We start from the raw sequence: 19,169 nt of genomic DNA, 5'->3' as shown, positions 1-19,169 counted from the left end.
AAAGAAAGATTAGTTTTTAGCCAAATCTGGAGGCACTTTGGTAAGAAGCACTTTGTCCTAAATCAGAGGTTCTCATTTAACAAACTTCTCTAAGCAAAATATAGTAAATATTGTAGGAAAAAAAACAATTATGACATTCAATGTTCGTAAACAAACATTACATAAATGAAACATAAAAGATTAATGAGCACCTAGGGGCAAAGCCAGTCAAAACTTCATCTTGACTGGGATATATAAATTGCGTTCGTGGTACAGTCTCGCACTGAAGATAATGAATTGCAGAACATGTCTGATGCATTTCGATGTATAATATACATATACGATCCCCACTTTTTGAAATGTAGATGATTATATACGTCACTAGAAATAAATCGAAAAGTTGTGACAATGTTGTAGCATGATAATTTGGATGATATCTATCAATTAATACTAAACAAATAAAGAGTAGGTATAAGGGGGATGTTTTTGGACCAGATCATGCATCCAATACCTGTGATGTAAGAGGGTGTGGGAGACTACTCGAGGAAGAACACAATCCTGCAATATTGGTATTTTAAACACTTAAGCCTGCTTTCTGTTGAGTGTAAGAAAGAATAATGAGCTTAGGTTTCACAGGATTAGTGCTTTACTGAACAACAAATTCTATATTATAGAATGAAATTTTGATTACAAAGATTGAGTTAGTTTCAGTTTTATTCGAGTGGCATACTTTTTACTAAAGTGGTGACACTGTGTTAATAATAAAATATTAGTCCCCTACTGGCTGAAAACCAGTTTCGGGGACTATAAGAAGGCGCTTTTCCGTCATTCTGTCATTCCGTCCCTCCGCAATTTTGTGACCGGTCCATACCTCTTTTATCCATGAAGGGATTTTAATATTACTTGGCAATAATGTTCCCCATGATGAGACGACGTGTCATGCGCAAAACCCGGACACAATGTCACAACTTGAGGTCAAATGTCAACAGGGCTTTTTTCTAGTCCGATCCATAACGCTCCCATCCATGGAAGGATTTTAATATCACTTGGCACAATTGTACCTCATAATAAGACAATGTGTCATGCACAACTTTCAGAACCCTAGCTCAAAGGTCAAGGTCACATGTTTACATGGCATGAACAGGGTCTGTTTCGTGTCCGGTTCATAACTCTTTCCTTTCAACTATGAAGGGATTTTAATATTACTTAGCGCAAATGTTTTCTATGATAAGACAACTTGTCGTGCGTAAAGCCCGCATCCCTAGCTTAAAGGTCAAGGTCACAATTGAGGTCCAAGATTAACAGACTTTTTTCCTGTCCGGTCCATAACTCTCCTATTCATGAAGGGATTTTAATATCAACTGGAACAATTGTACCTCATAATAAGACGATGTGTCATGCACAACTTTCAGACCCCTAGCTCAAAGGTCAAGGTCACACTTAGCAGTCAAATGTTAACATGACATAAACAGGATCTGTTTCTTGTCCGGTCCAGAACTCTGTCATTCATTAAGGTATTTAAATATTACTTGGCACAGATGTTCCCCATGATAAGAAAACGTGTCATGCGCAAATCCCGGAGCCCTTGTTTAAAGGTCAAGGTCACCATTATGGGTCAAATGTCAATAAGGCTTTTTTCCTGTCCGGTCCATAACTCCGCCATCCATGAAGGGATTTTGATATTACTTGGCACAAATGTTCCCAATGATGAGACAACATGTCATGCACAAAACCCAGGACCCTAGCTGAAAGGTCAAGTTCACAATTGGAGACCAAAGGTCAATAGGGTTTTTTTCATGTCCGGTCCAGAAGGGATTACAATATTGCTTGGCCTAAATGTTCCCCATGATGAGACGATGTGTCAAGCGCAACACTCAGAACCCTAGATTTAAGATCAAGGTCATACTTTGACATCAAAGGTCAATAGGATTTTTTCCTGTCCGGTCTATAACTTTGTCATGCAAAACAGAATTTAAATATCAGTCGGTACAAACATTCCCCTTGATGAGACAACAAGTTGTGCGCAAAGCCCCGGCCCTAGGTCTAAGGTCAAGGTCATACTGCATGGAGGGATTTAATGTTACTTGGCACAAATGTTCACCGCCATGAGACAAATTGTCATGCGCCAGAACCAGGTCCCTGGGTCTAAGGTCAAGGTCATACATAGAGGTCAAATGTCAAATTCAAGAATGACTTTGTCCGGAGCATTTCTTCTTTATGCATGGGAGGATTTTGATCTTACTTGGCACAAATGTTCTCCACCATGAGGCACACGCTTTTTAGAATTACGTCCCTTTGTTGTTACTATAAATAAATTTTATGACAACTTTTGTATAACCGGCCAAAAAACTCCAAATGAAAACAAGTGTACGTTTTTATATATGCAAATATTAATCCAAGTGCTCTGTTATATTTTATACATTTGTTTATACATCATTGACAGATATCAGTTCATTATGTTATACTGCAGTAGAGATAATTAGATGCCTTCCAGTAGAGGACTTTGTATTTGCATGGCAATACTTCATTCACTTTAGTGAGTGAGTAGTTTATAGGACAAAGACGTTTCTTTTTGTGAAGAAAGCACCAAACTACGTAGGTAATTGTTTTGAAGTATGCTGAATCCAACAAAAAAGGAGGAGACACGCAGTTTGCTAACCTCAGTTAGCTTAAAATGAGGCCCCACAAAGGGACCTATATTTTATTTATTTTAATCATTTATTTTTGGAAGCAATGTCCAAAAGCTTAATTTATAACCTAAATATTATAGACATGATATTTATTTAGTTACATTTTATATACCTTTAATATATAGGACACTGACAAATGACATAGGTGAGGCCCTAAAAGGGGGAAAATTGTTTAAAAATTTCATTTACATGATGACATTATTTTTAAGTGTGAAAATTATACCACTCAGGTAAACAAAACTAACTTTAGTATTTAATTATATCAAATTAATATTTAAACATTCTTTACCTTTTGAGGTTCATTAAGGGTATTTTATAAAAATAAGTTCACATAAACGTACATACTGTAATTCATATAATCGGTTTACAATACTTATACTGTATATGGCGTACCGATAGTTCAAATTTTCTATAAATATTATTACTAATTGAAAAGAGCAGCTAAAGAAGGGGTTATTTTGTGTTTTTCTTGTAATTCAATATCTAATTTAAATTCATGTAAAACGTATTATAAAAGACATAACTTATGTTTTTCAAGAAGCTAAAGCATAAGATCATCCTAATGCTTTCTTTACAACAACAAAAAGATGGAATGTGAACTAAATGTATTATTGTATTTGTTACTGCTAATTTGTATTATATTCATTGATACTAATTTATTTGAATTTGATTAAGATTTCAAGATTTCAAGATTCAGAATTAGTCTAAATTCCGCTTTCTTGAAAACAGCACTGGTATTGTATGATAGATTAATCTTTTAACGGTTTGAACCAACGACCTACCTATTGATCTGACAACACCTTTACCACTAGACGGTCGCTCTCACTGAACTCCTCAACAGAACTTATAACTATAAACATTGCTAAAGTGCTGTGATTTACTGCAGACACCCCAAGAACGAAAATAGTTACATAATTATAAAAAATTGTTTAAGAAGAAAATATTATACAGAAATAGAGAAAGTCATGCCAAATAGAATTAGATGTAAATTTTTGAAGGTAAAGATAAATCGACTAGTTTATAAACAATGTCTCCTTAAAATATACTGAGCTACAGTTATCTTGCGTATTAAGCCTTTGACAAATAAAGAAATAGTGTATTTTCTGTCTTAGGTTACAAAATTTGGCCTAAATGTATTAGAGAAGTACTGGGAAACCTATTACAATTCTTGGATATGTACTGAAAGTGTGCAAATATCAGTTTCTTTTATTTTATGGGTCTTTGGATGAGTCATTTGATTTGAAAACATGATTATGTCATATAATGTTATGTAACATACAAAAATGATCCACTGAAGGGCCTTTATTTATATAAATCTATTGTCCTGATGAATACAGATATATAGCTAATCTCATGGACCTAAACATGTGAATATTTGTTTTATTTTTTTATATACATTTTCTACATAAGATCCATGAACTTTGTTTCTTTTCTTATGTTTAGTTCAGTAATATGATATGTTAACGATTGAAATAAATTAACTTGCTCTTAAAAAGTGAGTTTTAACAATTTCCCCTTTAAGGGCCTCATATTATTTTTCCTGAGTCATGTATATTGAATGTGTATAAATAATTGTAATTGAATAAATTTTGTGTCAAGGATTACAATTGGTTAAGATAATGAATTAACATTTTTGAAATTGTTCTAGATATATTTAATTGAAGTAAATAAAAGGTAGTTCCCCTTTGGGGCTTCATGTTTTGGTCTATTCAAGCAAACAAATCGTATATGTAGTCCATTTCTGATCCAGTATTCCTTATAATATTTGAACACAAACTTTCATGCTTTCTTCATAAGAAACATCTTTTCACACGCAGTTTTGAAATTAAACATTACAGTAAATTCTGATTACCTCCCTTTTTAGTATGTATCTTGAGAAATAAGAGTATTTTAGAGTAAACTTCGTATATTTGTCAATACCAAATGGTTGTTTGTCTATGCTAGTGATATGTTATCCATGTTTAGATCATATGAAACATTACTTTATAGATAAATTTCAATTTAAAGGAAAAATAATTTCTTTCAAGTCATTTTACCTCCCTTTTTTAAAATTAATTTAAAAGCAGGTTCCACGGCAGATATAGCGTGTCTCCTCTTGTAGGATCTGAGATACCTTAAAGTAATTTCATGCAAAATTTGGTGTTTTCTTCACAAACGGGAACATCCTTGCCATTTTTTGTTCTATATCTAACTCGCTATATGATTCATCCTGTATTCATACAAGCTATAATAACACTTAATATCGGCGGGTTACTCATGTAACATTTACAGCATCGGCATGAATTTGTGAAAACAACTTTTTTTCAGAATTGTTTCAATAAAACGATTATCACTGCATGGGAAATGATGTAAATAAGAAAATGAATGGTCGAAAAAAAATTATTTTGTTATCTATTTACAAGAAAATTATAGCCCCCTTTCAATTGGGTAGAAATAAAAACTCGATGAAGTTTTCCCACTTCCCCCTGAAGTCACCCACTTCTCCTTCTCCCTAGATCATTTTGAATGAGAAGTGACTTCTCCAAAAAGTATAACTAGCTAAAGACCTGAAAAGTTAATATTCAAAAGTATTTTGGTCTATATAATTGAGAGTTTTTCTCAATTAATTAGTCATCTTATTTTTTGAAATATACTACACAACTTTAATACTTTCAAATATCATTCGGGTACTCATCTTCGTCAATAATCAATATCTTGATGGAAATGTTGTCTTAATGTGATTAATCAGGTTTTGGCCACCTAATGAATCTGTTTAAAACTTAACAAACTGATCATTTACACTTATTTGTGTCAACTCAGTTCTAAATAAACATCAGATAATCACTGGAAGCATTTTTCAAATTTGATTTTCGAATCATTGCGTTGAATAAGCATCTTCGGTTTAAACTTATTTATTCATCAAGATAATTATGTATGACATTTAACATCCATAATTATGTATATGTGTATCTCGGTTTCGCAAATAAATGAATTTCGAAGCTACACGCTGTTACAATTTGCCTTGTTTCAGATATTTAAAATATTACAATACCTTTTAAAACAAATGTTAAAAGGTTAAACTACAATTCAAAAGAAATAGACCATTTTGGATATAAATTGCATTAAATGGAGATTCTAGAATTTATTTTTTCAAAAATGTGATAAAATATACATTTCAAATAGTCTTTTATTTCCTTAAATTTTCTAATAGAATAATGAGAACTGAAAATGTTATAAAATGTTGCTCAAGTGGGATTTACTACTTTAATAATGAAGAAGAAGTGTTATGTCATGATTTACAAGGAAAAGAAACGCTTGATTCAAACTTATTGTACAGTAAATTATTAACCGTGATTCAAATAAAATAAGAAAATAACAATTACATTCGATGATCTGGTGATTTAAAAGAACTGGTTGTTAATTCGATAGCACTTTATGGTTGCATTATGCTTCAAATAATGGATTTCCGTAGATTGGTCCGAGGAATTGGACTGACACAATCTGTTACGCGTGAGGACTGGCCAACTGGCAACCACAGAAGCATGACGTCGCTTCATGGGCACGCAACAGTTACATAGTACAACAGTTACAATGGGATTCTAGCCCACTCCTGGTGGAGCGCTGCTATCAGTTCCTGGACATTGGAAGGCTGTCGTTGACATTGACGTACCCGCCGTCCATGGTATTCCTAGGCGTGTCTCCTTGCAGTCAAATGAGCACACCGGCCAAGGCAATAAAGCTGTGACGTTTACGGACTATAGAGACAATAAAAAGGCGTAATATCTGGTTGATGTCACGACTTGATGTGAGAGAACCTCCGCACAGGACGAGTTCGGACTTGAACCTATAGCTGATGACTGCCCAGACCATTAAACCGCCCATACCTGTGTCGAGAACGTTATTTTAAGTACAGAGTTTACGAAGTCATCGGTAGAAACGGATACGTCCCTCGGAGTTTTGCAAGTTGAAACGTCTAATCATAAACACAACGTTCAGTCAACGCTTACTGCGACGGACGTGGGCTATAATCAGATACTGTAGACGGTAACGTAGCGTACAAACAAGACAAATAGAGCCTGTGGCAGATTGTTTCCAATTCTCTAAGCTTTTTTCAATGTATATCGGCCTACAGAAATCCACGTGAGTTTTATTTTGCCGTGAGTGTAATTGTTTTGCCGTACTGACATTACACGCTGTCTACCCAAATGAGATGTTCCGGTGTCTCTTACACTTTGAAAGAGAGGCAGTATTGCCGAGAGTCGAGAGTCGTTAAAGCATCTAACGACTTGTTTTGTGTTCTTCTATGTTCGAGAATGGTCAAAACTTAACTCTCGTCGAAATTTAGCCTCAGCATTATCAAAACCTGATTGATTGTCTGTAAGTATGGTCGTATGTCGACCAACCCATGTAACTGTCTACATTTCACTCAACAAAGCCTACATAATATGACTGACACACTAGGGCTGCGCGACGAAATCAAGAACAGGTGCATCCATTCAACTACTAACTGGATAAAATCCTACGAGTTTTGGTTGGCTGGGTTTGTTCTAACATTGCCCAAAAATCCTAATTTATGTAACGAAAATAAGGCCAACTTTCTACGAGGCGTTACTTTATATCGACAGAAAATATCAGTCAGATATTTATTTTTCAATATGTTGATGCCAGAATACATTTTTCAAGCAAAATAAAAGACAGGATTTAAAAAAAAGTCCTAACCAGCCACGACCCCGCCTTCAACACACACATGATTTCAAATGGTCGGCATCTAAGCAAACTGCTACTGGTTTATCCGCTTTTATGAAAGAACCGTACTTAATCTAAAATGCGATTATAAGCATTTCAATGTTCATTAAAGGTCATGTCACAATGTCAAAGTGGTACGATGACGCCTTACACACCCGTCGCTGCTTATAAGAATGATGGCACACTTGAAGAAGACACAGCGGGTGTGCTTACAGCATGCCTCAGTGGTGGCGTAGGATTCGTGGTATTTGTTTACTTACTTCCCAATAGATCTTTGTTCTTGTGATTAGAGTTTTTTAAACAACACTTAAGTAAGCTAATAGAGAAACAGTGACATACAGTGACACTTTTACCTCGGCTATGTTATTTCTAAACAAGAGGGCCAAGATGGCCCTAGGTCGCTCACCTAAGAAACACTCCATAACAGTGTAAAACATGTTTGACCTAGTGATTTCATGGAAACAAATATTCTGACCAATTTTCATTAGGATTGGACAAAAAAATTGGTCTCATGCGATAAAACAAGCATTTTCTTAGATATGACCTAGTTTTTAACCCTAGATGACCCATGTTCAAACTCGACCTAGATTTTATCAAGGCAAACATTCTGACCAAAATTCATGAAGATCAACTGATACAGCCTCTATCACATACAGAAGTTTTTTCTTACTAGTGACCTAGTTTTTGACCTCAGATGGCCCATATTCAAATTCGACCAAGATTTTATTAAGGCAATTAACCTGACTAAATTTCATAAAAATCAATTGAAAAAAACAGTTTCTATCGCATACACAAGATGTTTCTTTAATTTGACCTAGTGACCTAGTTTTTGACCTCAGATTACCCATATTCAAAATCGACTTAGATTTTATCAAGGCAATCACTCTGACCAAATTTCATGAAGATCAATTGAAAAATACATCCTCTACTGCATACACAATGTTTTTCTTCGATTTGACCTAGTGACCTAGTTTTTGATCCCAGATGACCCATTTTCGAATTCGGCCTAGATTTCATCAAGGTAATCATTCTGGCTAAATTTCATGAAGATCAGTTGAAAAATACCGCCTCTATTGCATAAACAAGGTTTTTTCTTTGATTTGACCTAGTGACCTAGTTTTTGACCCCAGATGACCCATTTTCAAACTTGGTCTAAATTTCATCAAGGTAATCATTCTGACCAAAATTCATGAAGATCAATTGAAAAATACAGCCTCTATAGCATACACAAGGTTTTTACCTGATATGACCTAGTGACCTAGTTTTTGACCCCAGATGACTCATTTTCAAACTCGGCCTAGATATCATCAAGTCAATCATTCTGACCAAAACTCATGAAGATCAATTGAAAAATACCGCCTCTATCGCATACACAAGATTTTTCTTTGATTTGACCAAGTGACCTAGTTTTTGACCCGAGATGACCCATTTTCGAACTCGGCCTAGATTTCATCAAGGCAATCATTCTGACCAAAATTCATGAAGATCAATTGAAAAATACAGCCTCTATCGCATACACAAGGTTTTTCTTTGATTTGACCTAGTGACCTAGTTTTTGACCCGAGATGACCCATTTTCGAACTCGACCTAGATTTCATCAAGGTTATCATTCTGACCAATATTCATGAAGAAGAATTGAAAAATACCGCCTCTATCGCATACACAAGGTTTTTATTTGATTTGACCTAGTGACCTAGTTTTTGACCCAAAATGACCCATTTTCGAACTCGGCCTAGATATCATCAAGGTTATCATTCTGACCAATATTCATGAAGATTAATTGAAAAATACCGCCTCTATCGCATACACAAGGTTTTTCTTTGATTTGACCTAGTGACCTAGTTTTTGACCCGAGATGACCCATTTTCGAACTCGGCCTAGATTTTATCAAAGTTATCATTCTTACCAATATTCATGAAGATTAAATGAAAAATACAGCCTCTATCGCATACACAAGCTAAATGTTGACAGACGACAGACGACAGACGACGGACGACGGACGCCGGACATCGAGCGATCAGAAAAACTCACCTGAGCATTGCTCAGGTGAGCTAAAAAGAGTACCTATTTATCAACAGCTGCGTTTGTTTAAGAAAGATACGCCTCATTTTATTTAAAATGTTTGATGAAAATTGTTACATTTAATTGGGTTCATTTAAATTAACGGTAAAAATTTCTTTAAAAGTCCAAATCTGAACAAGGTCATCACAACTTTAAATACTTACTGGTTAATTAAGGGTTGTTTTGCTGAATCTAGATATATATTAAACAAGACATCCTTCTGGACTCCGGAAAAAAAATCAAAGTTAACGGTGTTTTGAGTCAGTTCAAGTTATTAGGAAAACAGCACTTTTCATGTCAAAACAAATAACATGTTCGGTTATTTCCATACAATTCCTGACATCGTAACACGTATATTGTTTGCAAGATTCTGAATGTTCCTAAACACAATCGAATATGCCATATATTCTAACTTGTTCAAGTAGCATGACAGCAATTTTTTATAATCAATACTCTATCTTAGCCGCTTTTGACACTTTATTTTCACAGTTAATTGAGATAGTATGAAATTTTTAAACCTTTCTATTACTACAATTGACCACTTTATGTAATACAATTGCGAGTGTCTGATACTAAAAAGTCAATAAAGCCTTGTTATGGAAATTTATATCAAACAGAAACCTGGTTAGTTAAATGTTTAAAAAGAAAATATATTTATATTTATAGGTTCAAAATAAAGACAAATGAATAGACATAAATCTTGAAACAAGACTACACATTTTGAAATATACTACCAAACATTACGATAACCGTGCAATATTCCATTGAAATCAACACATGCATAGAGAATGATTGTTTCTGTATTATTTTATATCCACTCCAGGAGAACTACGTTCCAACATAAGTCAAGTCTTATCGATAACATGTGACATATCTCAACGACAATGTTACGGTGTCGCTCCGTATGACCTTGTTGATTCATTTATTATGTGCAATAAAGCATTCATTCTACGTTTTCATAACTGAAAAGATGAGTTTATTGTGTGTAAGCGATATTACGTGGGCTGAGCGCGAAACTATTGTAACTGTATATAAATAAAGAACAAGATACAATAGTTTCGCGCTTAGCCCTCGAAATTTATTATTATCTATTTGCAGAATTTTGGAAGATAAAACGAACTAGCTACAAATAAACTTATGTAAGCTACATAAATGTTGCAAGGCCGCAACGATAACGGACAATACGCGACAACGTCTCACATACAGTGTTGCAAAGTCTTAACATCATAATTAATATCTGAACTTGTAAAAATTCCTATGTACATTTTATCTTTTCGTTGAGAACATTTCTTAGACACTTTCATAAATGACTGGATGACGTGTGAGTAAGGTACAACAATTCAATCAGTATGAAAAATGTATTTGAGCAGCGCAATGAGAAAACCAACAAAGTGCGTTTGCGACCAGCATGGATTCAGACCAGTCTGCGCATCCGTGCAGTCTGGTCAGGATCGATGCTGTTCGCTGTCGAAGCCTACTGCAATTAGAGAAATTGTTAGCGAACAACATGGATCCTGACCCAGACTGTCTGGATCCATGCTTGTCGCAAACCTACTATGTTGGTTTTCTCGTTGTGCGGCTCAGTTGTCGTTATCATTTTACACATTATAGTCTTACGCAGGCTGGTGTTAAAGTATTTGAAATGGATGCATATAATTATATACAATTTCAGCATGAAAATTAAAGCGTAAAGTTAATGCTCTACAATAGAAACAGAATCTTCAGGTGTTCGCTATAGAAATACTTCCACTTAATTTAAATACCATGGAATGTTGTAAGCATTGTCGGTGACTCCTACGCAATAGTGGTGTTCAGCTGAAACATTACTCATACACTCAGTTTTAAAAAAGTGTATACATGTTATGCATTTCAATGTTTACATTTTACGTTAAAAGTGGGTAGAGAACATGCAAGGTTTTAATACTTGGAAGAACATTACAATTTTGTTATTTTATACATTACTGCATTTCTTTCTTTCTCGTCCTTTTGAACACGCGCATTTCTTGAATTTTTTTCCTAATTTATCTATTAAATTCACGAAACTTGTGTTTTACTACGAAACGCCATACTTATGCAGTTTATTGCATTACCTTTTTAATTTTCTTTTTCAGATTAAATTCATAAAAGTCGTGCAGTTACTCGAATCTCTTTTACTTTGTCGTTTTACTGAATCGGCCTTTTCCTTTCTTTGAATTTGCATTTTACTGCGTCCCTTTCTAAAAAAAAAAACAAAAAACAAAAAAAAAAAACGAAATAAACTTGCTTTTCAACAATCTCATTAAATCATTATTTATTTCTTCCCTCCAATCCATGTTCGCAGTGACTCAAGTATTAATTCGTGATCATTTCGCTATTTTACTAGGTCTGTTGTTTTTTTAAAATTCACAATTAATGAGATATTTTGATTTTACTAAATTCCCGTATAGTTTTACATACCCCCACCCTATTTCTTGTGAAAAGACTTTGTTTTGTTGCAAAAGATTCCTTTAAAAAAGGTCTTCTTATAGAGTTAATGTATGATCCGCAAGATCTATAATAGGATTGTGTTTGAATTTTACAAAAATCATTTAAATTGGCATTGTATATTCTGTGCGTCCATAGTAAGTTATAACGTGAAAGACATCCGAGGCCAGTGGTCGCTGACTTCGAATCACTTGCCCTCTCAACTATGTGTTTGAAATTAAGCTTTGGGTGTGGGATTTTCATGTAAGAAAGCTATCCAGTACGCTTGAGGTAGGTCGTTTGCTCTACAAAGACATCCGTCCGTATATGAAATAATGTTCAGTTGTGCACCTAGGGCCTTCCATCACCACAAACCTTAGTATCTTTTATCAGAGTGACGTAAAACGCTTCATTAATGTTACTAAATCGGTTCAAAATAGCTTATACGTTCACACTTATTAAATAGTCCGTGTTCACGTAATAACTGATACATGTGTACGCCGTTGATCAATACTGTATAAATTATCCGGATCGTGAAGCATTACTTCCAGGGCTTTGTACAGAAATTAGCTATTTTGTAACAAATGTTTTCGTCATCATGACATTGTGCAGGCGTGTCACTTATTTTGTCCGCACATAATAATTATTATTACAATGTACGTGCGAATGTATTAGGAACCTGAGACGTCATAACTCGTAACCGCCAAAGGCGCAGGTGCCCCCAGGACGGATATTTCTACCCGATTCGTAAACACATGACTGACTTTTTTTTGCATATCATATACAAATAAGCGTTTTATTCTGACAGATTACTTTTTTACAAATGATAGAAGAAAAAAAAGCAAACATAAAGACTTTATTTGCAGCACTCTTTCTTATAGTAGGATATGTACGCACAGCGCGCGAAATTTACGTCCATAATGATAAGCTGAAGTGACGTCATGACGTTTCAGTGAAGCACAATAACAAAGTTCCACTTTAGTTTGATCGTTTCTAGCGTAACGGTATGTTCTTTTCGTAAAATAAAGTTTTTGGATCGAGAAATATACTTCATGTAAAAGGGACGGAGAAAAGCTCTCAATGTACCTGATATTTCTTAGTTCACATAAACAATACCATATATAATCAATACATAAAGCGCTAGTTGTCATTAACAGAACGAGAGCCATCTGGCACGGGTTTTGCCGACATGGGTAAAATCAACAGAAACGCCAATCCTGTGTGCAAGAAATATTTTTCCATATTGACGTTCCAGTTTCATATCGGGTGCGTGTCGTCAATTGTGACGTCACTTCCATAGATTCATGAATGTCGTCCTGTTTTTAAGTTCTTTAACCACGACATTTTCAGTTCAACTCGAGCTAAAGAACAAAATTTATATCGTTGATATAATGAATAATACACGTGTAGCAATTATAAAAAGATTATTAGATTTGCATCGGGAAATGTGCATTCATTCTTCCTAAATAAATGGAAAACCGGACAAAAAATACTACACACTTTGAACAAAATCTGACTTTCAGTCACATTTAGACTTGCTGGTATATTTTACTCAAATATAAGTAATGTGTTTAGCCACAAGACTTCGATGAGTGTCAGTAACGCATGTCTATGTCGCATTTAGAGTTAGTAACATCATCGGTTAGAGTGAGGAACAGGATATTAGATAAATATTGCCTGTTTATGATAAAGCTGTTGCAGAAAATATATTTTTAAGGTTAAAACTGACATTGCCTTCTATCGATCATTGACTGTCTGTAAATATTGTTTTTGAAAACGTGTAGTATATCTTTTATTCTGGAAAATAGCAAAGTACTTCTATTTTTCAAGTAACAGAAGACTGTTTTTAAAATCTAAATGTTTTAATCAACTACTTTTAAAACGTGAGTACATGTTCACGCCAAGACACAAGAAAATATAATCAAAGTAATTATTAAATATGAAAAGTGTATAAACCGCGTGATATTGAGCGATACCGTAACCAGACATCGTTGAGATATGTCACATGATATCGTAGAGACATGACTTACGCTGGAACATAGTTCTCCCGGAGTGATATCGACATGAGTGGTCATTTTGTCCTACTTTCGTTTTTATCGCTTTTCCGTAATCGGTCGAAAATTCTTCGGGATCACGTGATTTTGGAATTAATTCAAACGAATATTCGTTTAAAGACGAGCGACAAAATAACTGTATTTCCATAATGGTAGTTATACACGAATTGCATGAAAAATATGAGATGTACAGATTTTTAGTTTCAAATTGACAATGACATATGTATTAGGCCAAGACTATGTCTAATGCCTAACATTTTATTGAATTAATGTAGCCATATGTAATCAGTGTATTAAGGTAGATTTCAGTCACATTTTATTTCTACAGTGTAAGATAATTATTCATTTGTATTCTTAAAACTATGCTGAAAAGATATTAACTGTAAAAGTCTGCAGACGAAGGGTTGAAACTATTTTATTCGGGAAGGGCTTAAATTGTCCTCCCGAAAGCTTGTAGTATAGTTATATATTACCTGTATCATAAGAATGATTTTCATGAAGATTTTGTGAGTTACAGAAATGTTAAATTCTCTATGCTAAATTTGTAAAAATTACGTTATCGTTTTTGCATATGATATATGCTCCATGTATTTATAAATTATACTCTCGTTCCGGAGAATTCTTCCAAAAAAATCCGAAGATGCGCGACGGGTTCGTAAGCAGTTGGAAAATATACTTTAGGTTTGAAATTGGCATTTTTTGTTTATTTGTCTGTTATTCTTGATCATATTCATGGCTACTCGGTCAGATCCGATGCAGTGGGTCATATATTCAGTAAAAAGGAAGTTTCAGCTACAAACTCTGGTTTTCATATGATATTCGTTCGGGTGTAAGTAGTGGACCTTTAAATGGTTTTGCACACTGCAATTCAGCAGATCCTTTTAATGTTTAGATTTCATATTGCTGCCAAGATATTAACTGAATTAGGAGTTTATCAGTAAAGTGTTAAGGGATAGAGAAAACCATTTGTGCAAACCTTTTGTTAGGTATAAAGCGTCGTAAAAATGTGTAGTTTAACTAATCATTTAATTGTTTGTGTCAGAACTTCTGATATCGTCAAATATTCATTCTCGTATATATAAAGCAAACTACTGATTTAAAAGTTTTTTGCATTGTATTATTTCAGAAAAAAAATAGTATCTGTAGTATTTTTTTCCAGATCATCCGACAAGCTTGTTCGTCCGCACCGCAAATGTTCCATGTGAATGGAACAAATACAGGTCTTACACAAAGCAATCCAGACAATTACCATGTAATACTGTAGTGCGAATTCACTCTGCTACACGTGTTCTTACAGCAATAAAATATCATAGCAATAAAACTTACAATTTCTATTAAATTTGTTGTATTTAGCTCAGCCCGGGGCTGGAGGGCGTGGAAATAGCTTTCATTTCCACTACTGCTTATGTAAAAAAGCTAGATCTTACCGAGCCTGCAACAGTTTCACTTATGTCGTGTTGGCAAATCTGTGGTGTTCCACCTTTTCTGTTATCATTTGTCATAAAATGTATGCGTTTTGTTTTTGTCAAATACGACGCTATCCGAGATACCATATCATTTAATGCATTAGTCCTGCCGTAAACAAGTGGGTTCTCCTTGGCCATGTTGTTCAAGTCGCTGACTTTGAATCACAGGTCCCTCATAGATTGATTGAGACTCTTACGGAGCAAGTGCCCGACGATGATGAAATGTTGCCCGCAGGGGCACCTAGCCTCTTATTCCACCATCTAAGCTGGAAAGTCACTATGTTATTTTTGCACTAATGTTACAGCCTTTCTCAGTGGGGATTTTATCTACATTGTGCTGTTTAACTTGTTGAAAAAAAGGGTAAACTGTTGCGTATGTTTTCTTGTTTGTTGTAATCGTTTTTCCTCCCCCTATTTACGCTACACTTTGCATCCACTCCTCCTTTACTTTTAGTATGTTTTCGTGGCTCCCCTTTGTTTTGGCAGCCGAATCCTAAGACGTTACTTGATTGTTTTTTCCTACTTGTGTGGGTGCGTTTGTATGCTTGTGAGTCTATAACGGTGCCCTACTGTTCTTATGTGTTGCTTGTTCGTTTTTCTATATTATTCAGTTGATCGTAGTTGTATTTTTATCTTTAGTACATGAGTGTCTGCGCTATTGCGGTTTACGTTGTAGTGCGACTGTTTCTAAAGAACATGGCATTCCCTTGTATATTCGTCCTTGTTCAACTTTCCCCTTCGGGTTCCTTACACCCCCGACCCAATTTCACCCTTTACTGTTTCCTTCTCCTCCATCAATATTTAGCATGAATTAATATGTACTTGTTGGATGTTTGAAGCAACCCGTATAAAATATTTTTCCATTACAGCTTCTTTTTGTTGTTGGCAAATGGGTGGCTCTGGGTCTGTGTTTTTGGTGCTCAGTGCTTCCGAGAAATCTACCCTTACCTGTTATCTTATGAAACAAGCTTTCACTAAGTGATGCCCGTGCCCTTTTAGTATTTAGAATTCAAATTCTATTGTCCATTTAAGAACTCGTTTATAATTTGACCAATTAAATTCAAATCGTGTAACATTTTGTTCTATATTTTTATCTGTAAATAAGACAATTTCATCAAAATGGTAGGACATTAATGGCCGTTCCTGAAGATTTTGGTATGTTTTTCAGTGTCTAATTACGAACTGAGGAATTTTCAAATTGTATCTATTGTCGGATTTGTTCCATGATACGTAAACATTCTATGCATTACACTAATCGAATCCCAATGAATACTGGGGCATATATGAAAGTAGGTCCTAACTTGAATGACCATTCAGCTGAAAGAACTCTCTGGAATACGAACACATTAAACGGACATGATTTTCCAAATACCTTTGATAAATATGAAGACAATGACAATATACTTGAATGGTTAAAAGTATCGTAAGTAAATCCTAATGTTTTGATCATGTCGGTTTTTTACTGTGAAATATCTTATCTTTTGTAGAAAAAAGTCGTCGTTTATATTAAGATAATATATTCAAAACGAAAGTCATAACTTTTTGTATAAACATGCGCACATACCGTATGTAAACGAAAATGCTTCATGAAAATTAAGATGTAATGATCTAGTCTTTCATTTTCGTTTCATATTTTATAAATTAAACATGTTCAAAAGAGTGCGCATTCTATTTCGACGGCCTTTAACTTTTAGCCTGCTGGCAGCACTTGATTCTGCCTTTGCAGTCAGTGTGGCTTTACGTCTGGTGTCTTCTTAATTGAAAAGCAAATGCAATATGTATCAAAGTGCATTCTCGATGATCTTCAAATACGCTTCAAAAACGAAAAGAACAAAATTCTTCGTTATCTTAGTGTCAAAAGATAAAATGTTAAAGATATTATCGTAACGTGGTTACATGTGTCATGCAATATTGACACATTGAAATAGATTGTAAAATGTTTTCCTGTTAATATATTATCTTAAATATGCATACATTCTCTATATATATAACAGCTTTTTTCTGCATGACGTACACTGTCGGTAAACACATATACAAAATACTACTGTTTAAAGATCAAATTGCCCTTTCGCATTTTTTTAATTGATAGACTTTTACCTTTACGCCAGAAAAGCATCGATGCTGAAGCTATTTTTGCATCTCGTCTATACAGGTTGCTCTCCGATAAGAGTAAAAAATACACTGAGTGAACTTGTTTACATTGGCTGCATGACCGAGAAAAGCTGATTTAAATACTGTTGGAATGGGCGTTTAACCGGAATGTAACTGATGTACTAGATCTACTCTTCATTTAAAATGTAAATGAATTTTGCCACAATGAACACTGCATTTAGGTAGCGTAGATGTGAAAAAGGACATCCTTTTATATATTACAGGCCTTTTTCTGCCCTAAATTTCAGTAACTTTTGCTGCAGACTTCTCTTTTAAATAATGTATCTCGTGTTGAGTTTTCACAATAATTACAAAACGCGACTGACCCGTGGTCGAGTTATTGGATCCGCTCATCATTAATTGAAGGGAAGCGACCATGCCACTTTTATTGAAAAAATGTCGGCAATTTCTTGTTGCGATCCTAGAAAACAGTTACAAGTTATTTTCTCCACTCGGAAGAAATTGTCATTGCTAGGTTTGGGATAAAATGCTGATATTGTGGTAAATAAAACTTACCTGTAACAAAAGTTAGTCCTAATAATTAAACTCAAAGAGTTGAATATCGTTATATTCTTTGACTGATCGATATCCCCTCTAAGGGTAAAATATAAAAAGGTAAATTCAGTTATCCATGGTCTCATTATTTAGGCTAATCAAAAGGGGAATTCAATTCCTCATGAACGTATGTAAAAATTATCATAATGCCTCTTAACACGATTAACATTACACATATGTGCAAGCGATAAAACCAATAATATGGCGGTTTACTGTGATTTATTCTCAATTATTTTGGTCCTTCACAAATATAAAATAAACCGCCTGTCGAATTATTTTGACTTATGGGAGTTTATAACTGGTTCTTTCCGTGAACGAAGAAAAGGCTAATGGACTGCCTGTATGTAAACAACTGAAATAGTGTTTAAACGACTTCAACTAAATAGTAGATAGTAAAGCTATGGAGGACTCTGAAGAAGTTTGAATATCAAATGAATCAGTTTTAATTTATGAATATGACAATAAGATCTGCAAGTGTTGCGTAGCTAGAAGGTTCAATAATACCTTTCTATTAAACCTTGTATATCTTGCGTGGCTGAAAATTTCGTAGATAATAATTGTCATAACAAACATAAATGCTGTTTTCATTTGAACATAGTTGAAATATTCTATATTCTACTTTGAAAACAACATATACATTATCATATTATTGCACTCGACAATGTATGCAAGTATGGCGATACTTCAAAGATAGTGTCAGAGTGCGCGCTATGTGTGACGTCAAGATAAAGAAAAAGGTTTCACATAATTTATTGCGGATGAGGCGGGATTAACTCGTCAGGATTACTCGGAAAATAGCTTCAGCTTTACCATTTTTGTGACGTAAACGTGCAACTCTATCGATTTAAAAAATGTTGAAGGGGCAATTTGATCTTGAAACAGTAGTAAGAAGCGTTTAAAGTAAATAGAATGGGGATAATAAGAACAGAGTTACCTCTGGTTATCTCCACAGAGGGCGCTGGTGAAATAAAGGGTAAACATTATCTTGTCTGACCTTAGATTTACTATAGAATGTAGTCGAGATTCTGCATAATAAACACTAATTT

General features: G+C 34.5%; 1 protein-coding gene across 4 annotated transcripts in view; it reads left to right on the top strand.

Annotated features, from left to right (window-relative positions):
- Positions 1 to 15,279, top strand: part of LOC123537969 (fibropellin-1-like) — a 36,825-nt gene extending 21,546 nt beyond the window's left edge. For all 4 annotated transcript variants that reach the window (XM_053530590.1, XM_053530589.1, XM_053530588.1 and 1 more), the window contains 2 exons: positions 7,507 to 7,638; positions 15,111 to 15,279. In XM_053530590.1, the coding sequence (XP_053386565.1) occupies positions 7,507 to 7,638; positions 15,111 to 15,215 (237 nt within the window). In that variant the 3' untranslated portion in view covers positions 15,216 to 15,279. The remainder of the gene's footprint in view (positions 1 to 7,506; positions 7,639 to 15,110) is intronic.
- The last annotated feature ends 3,890 nt before the right edge of the window (positions 15,280 to 19,169 follow it).

Source organism: Mercenaria mercenaria, chromosome 18, assembly GCF_021730395.1.
Source record: "Mercenaria mercenaria strain notata chromosome 18, MADL_Memer_1, whole genome shotgun sequence".
In the NCBI taxonomy this organism is placed as follows: Eukaryota; Metazoa; Mollusca; class Bivalvia; order Venerida; family Veneridae; genus Mercenaria; species Mercenaria mercenaria.
Note: the sequence above shows the minus strand (reverse complement) of the source record. Positions and strands in the feature narration are given on the sequence as shown.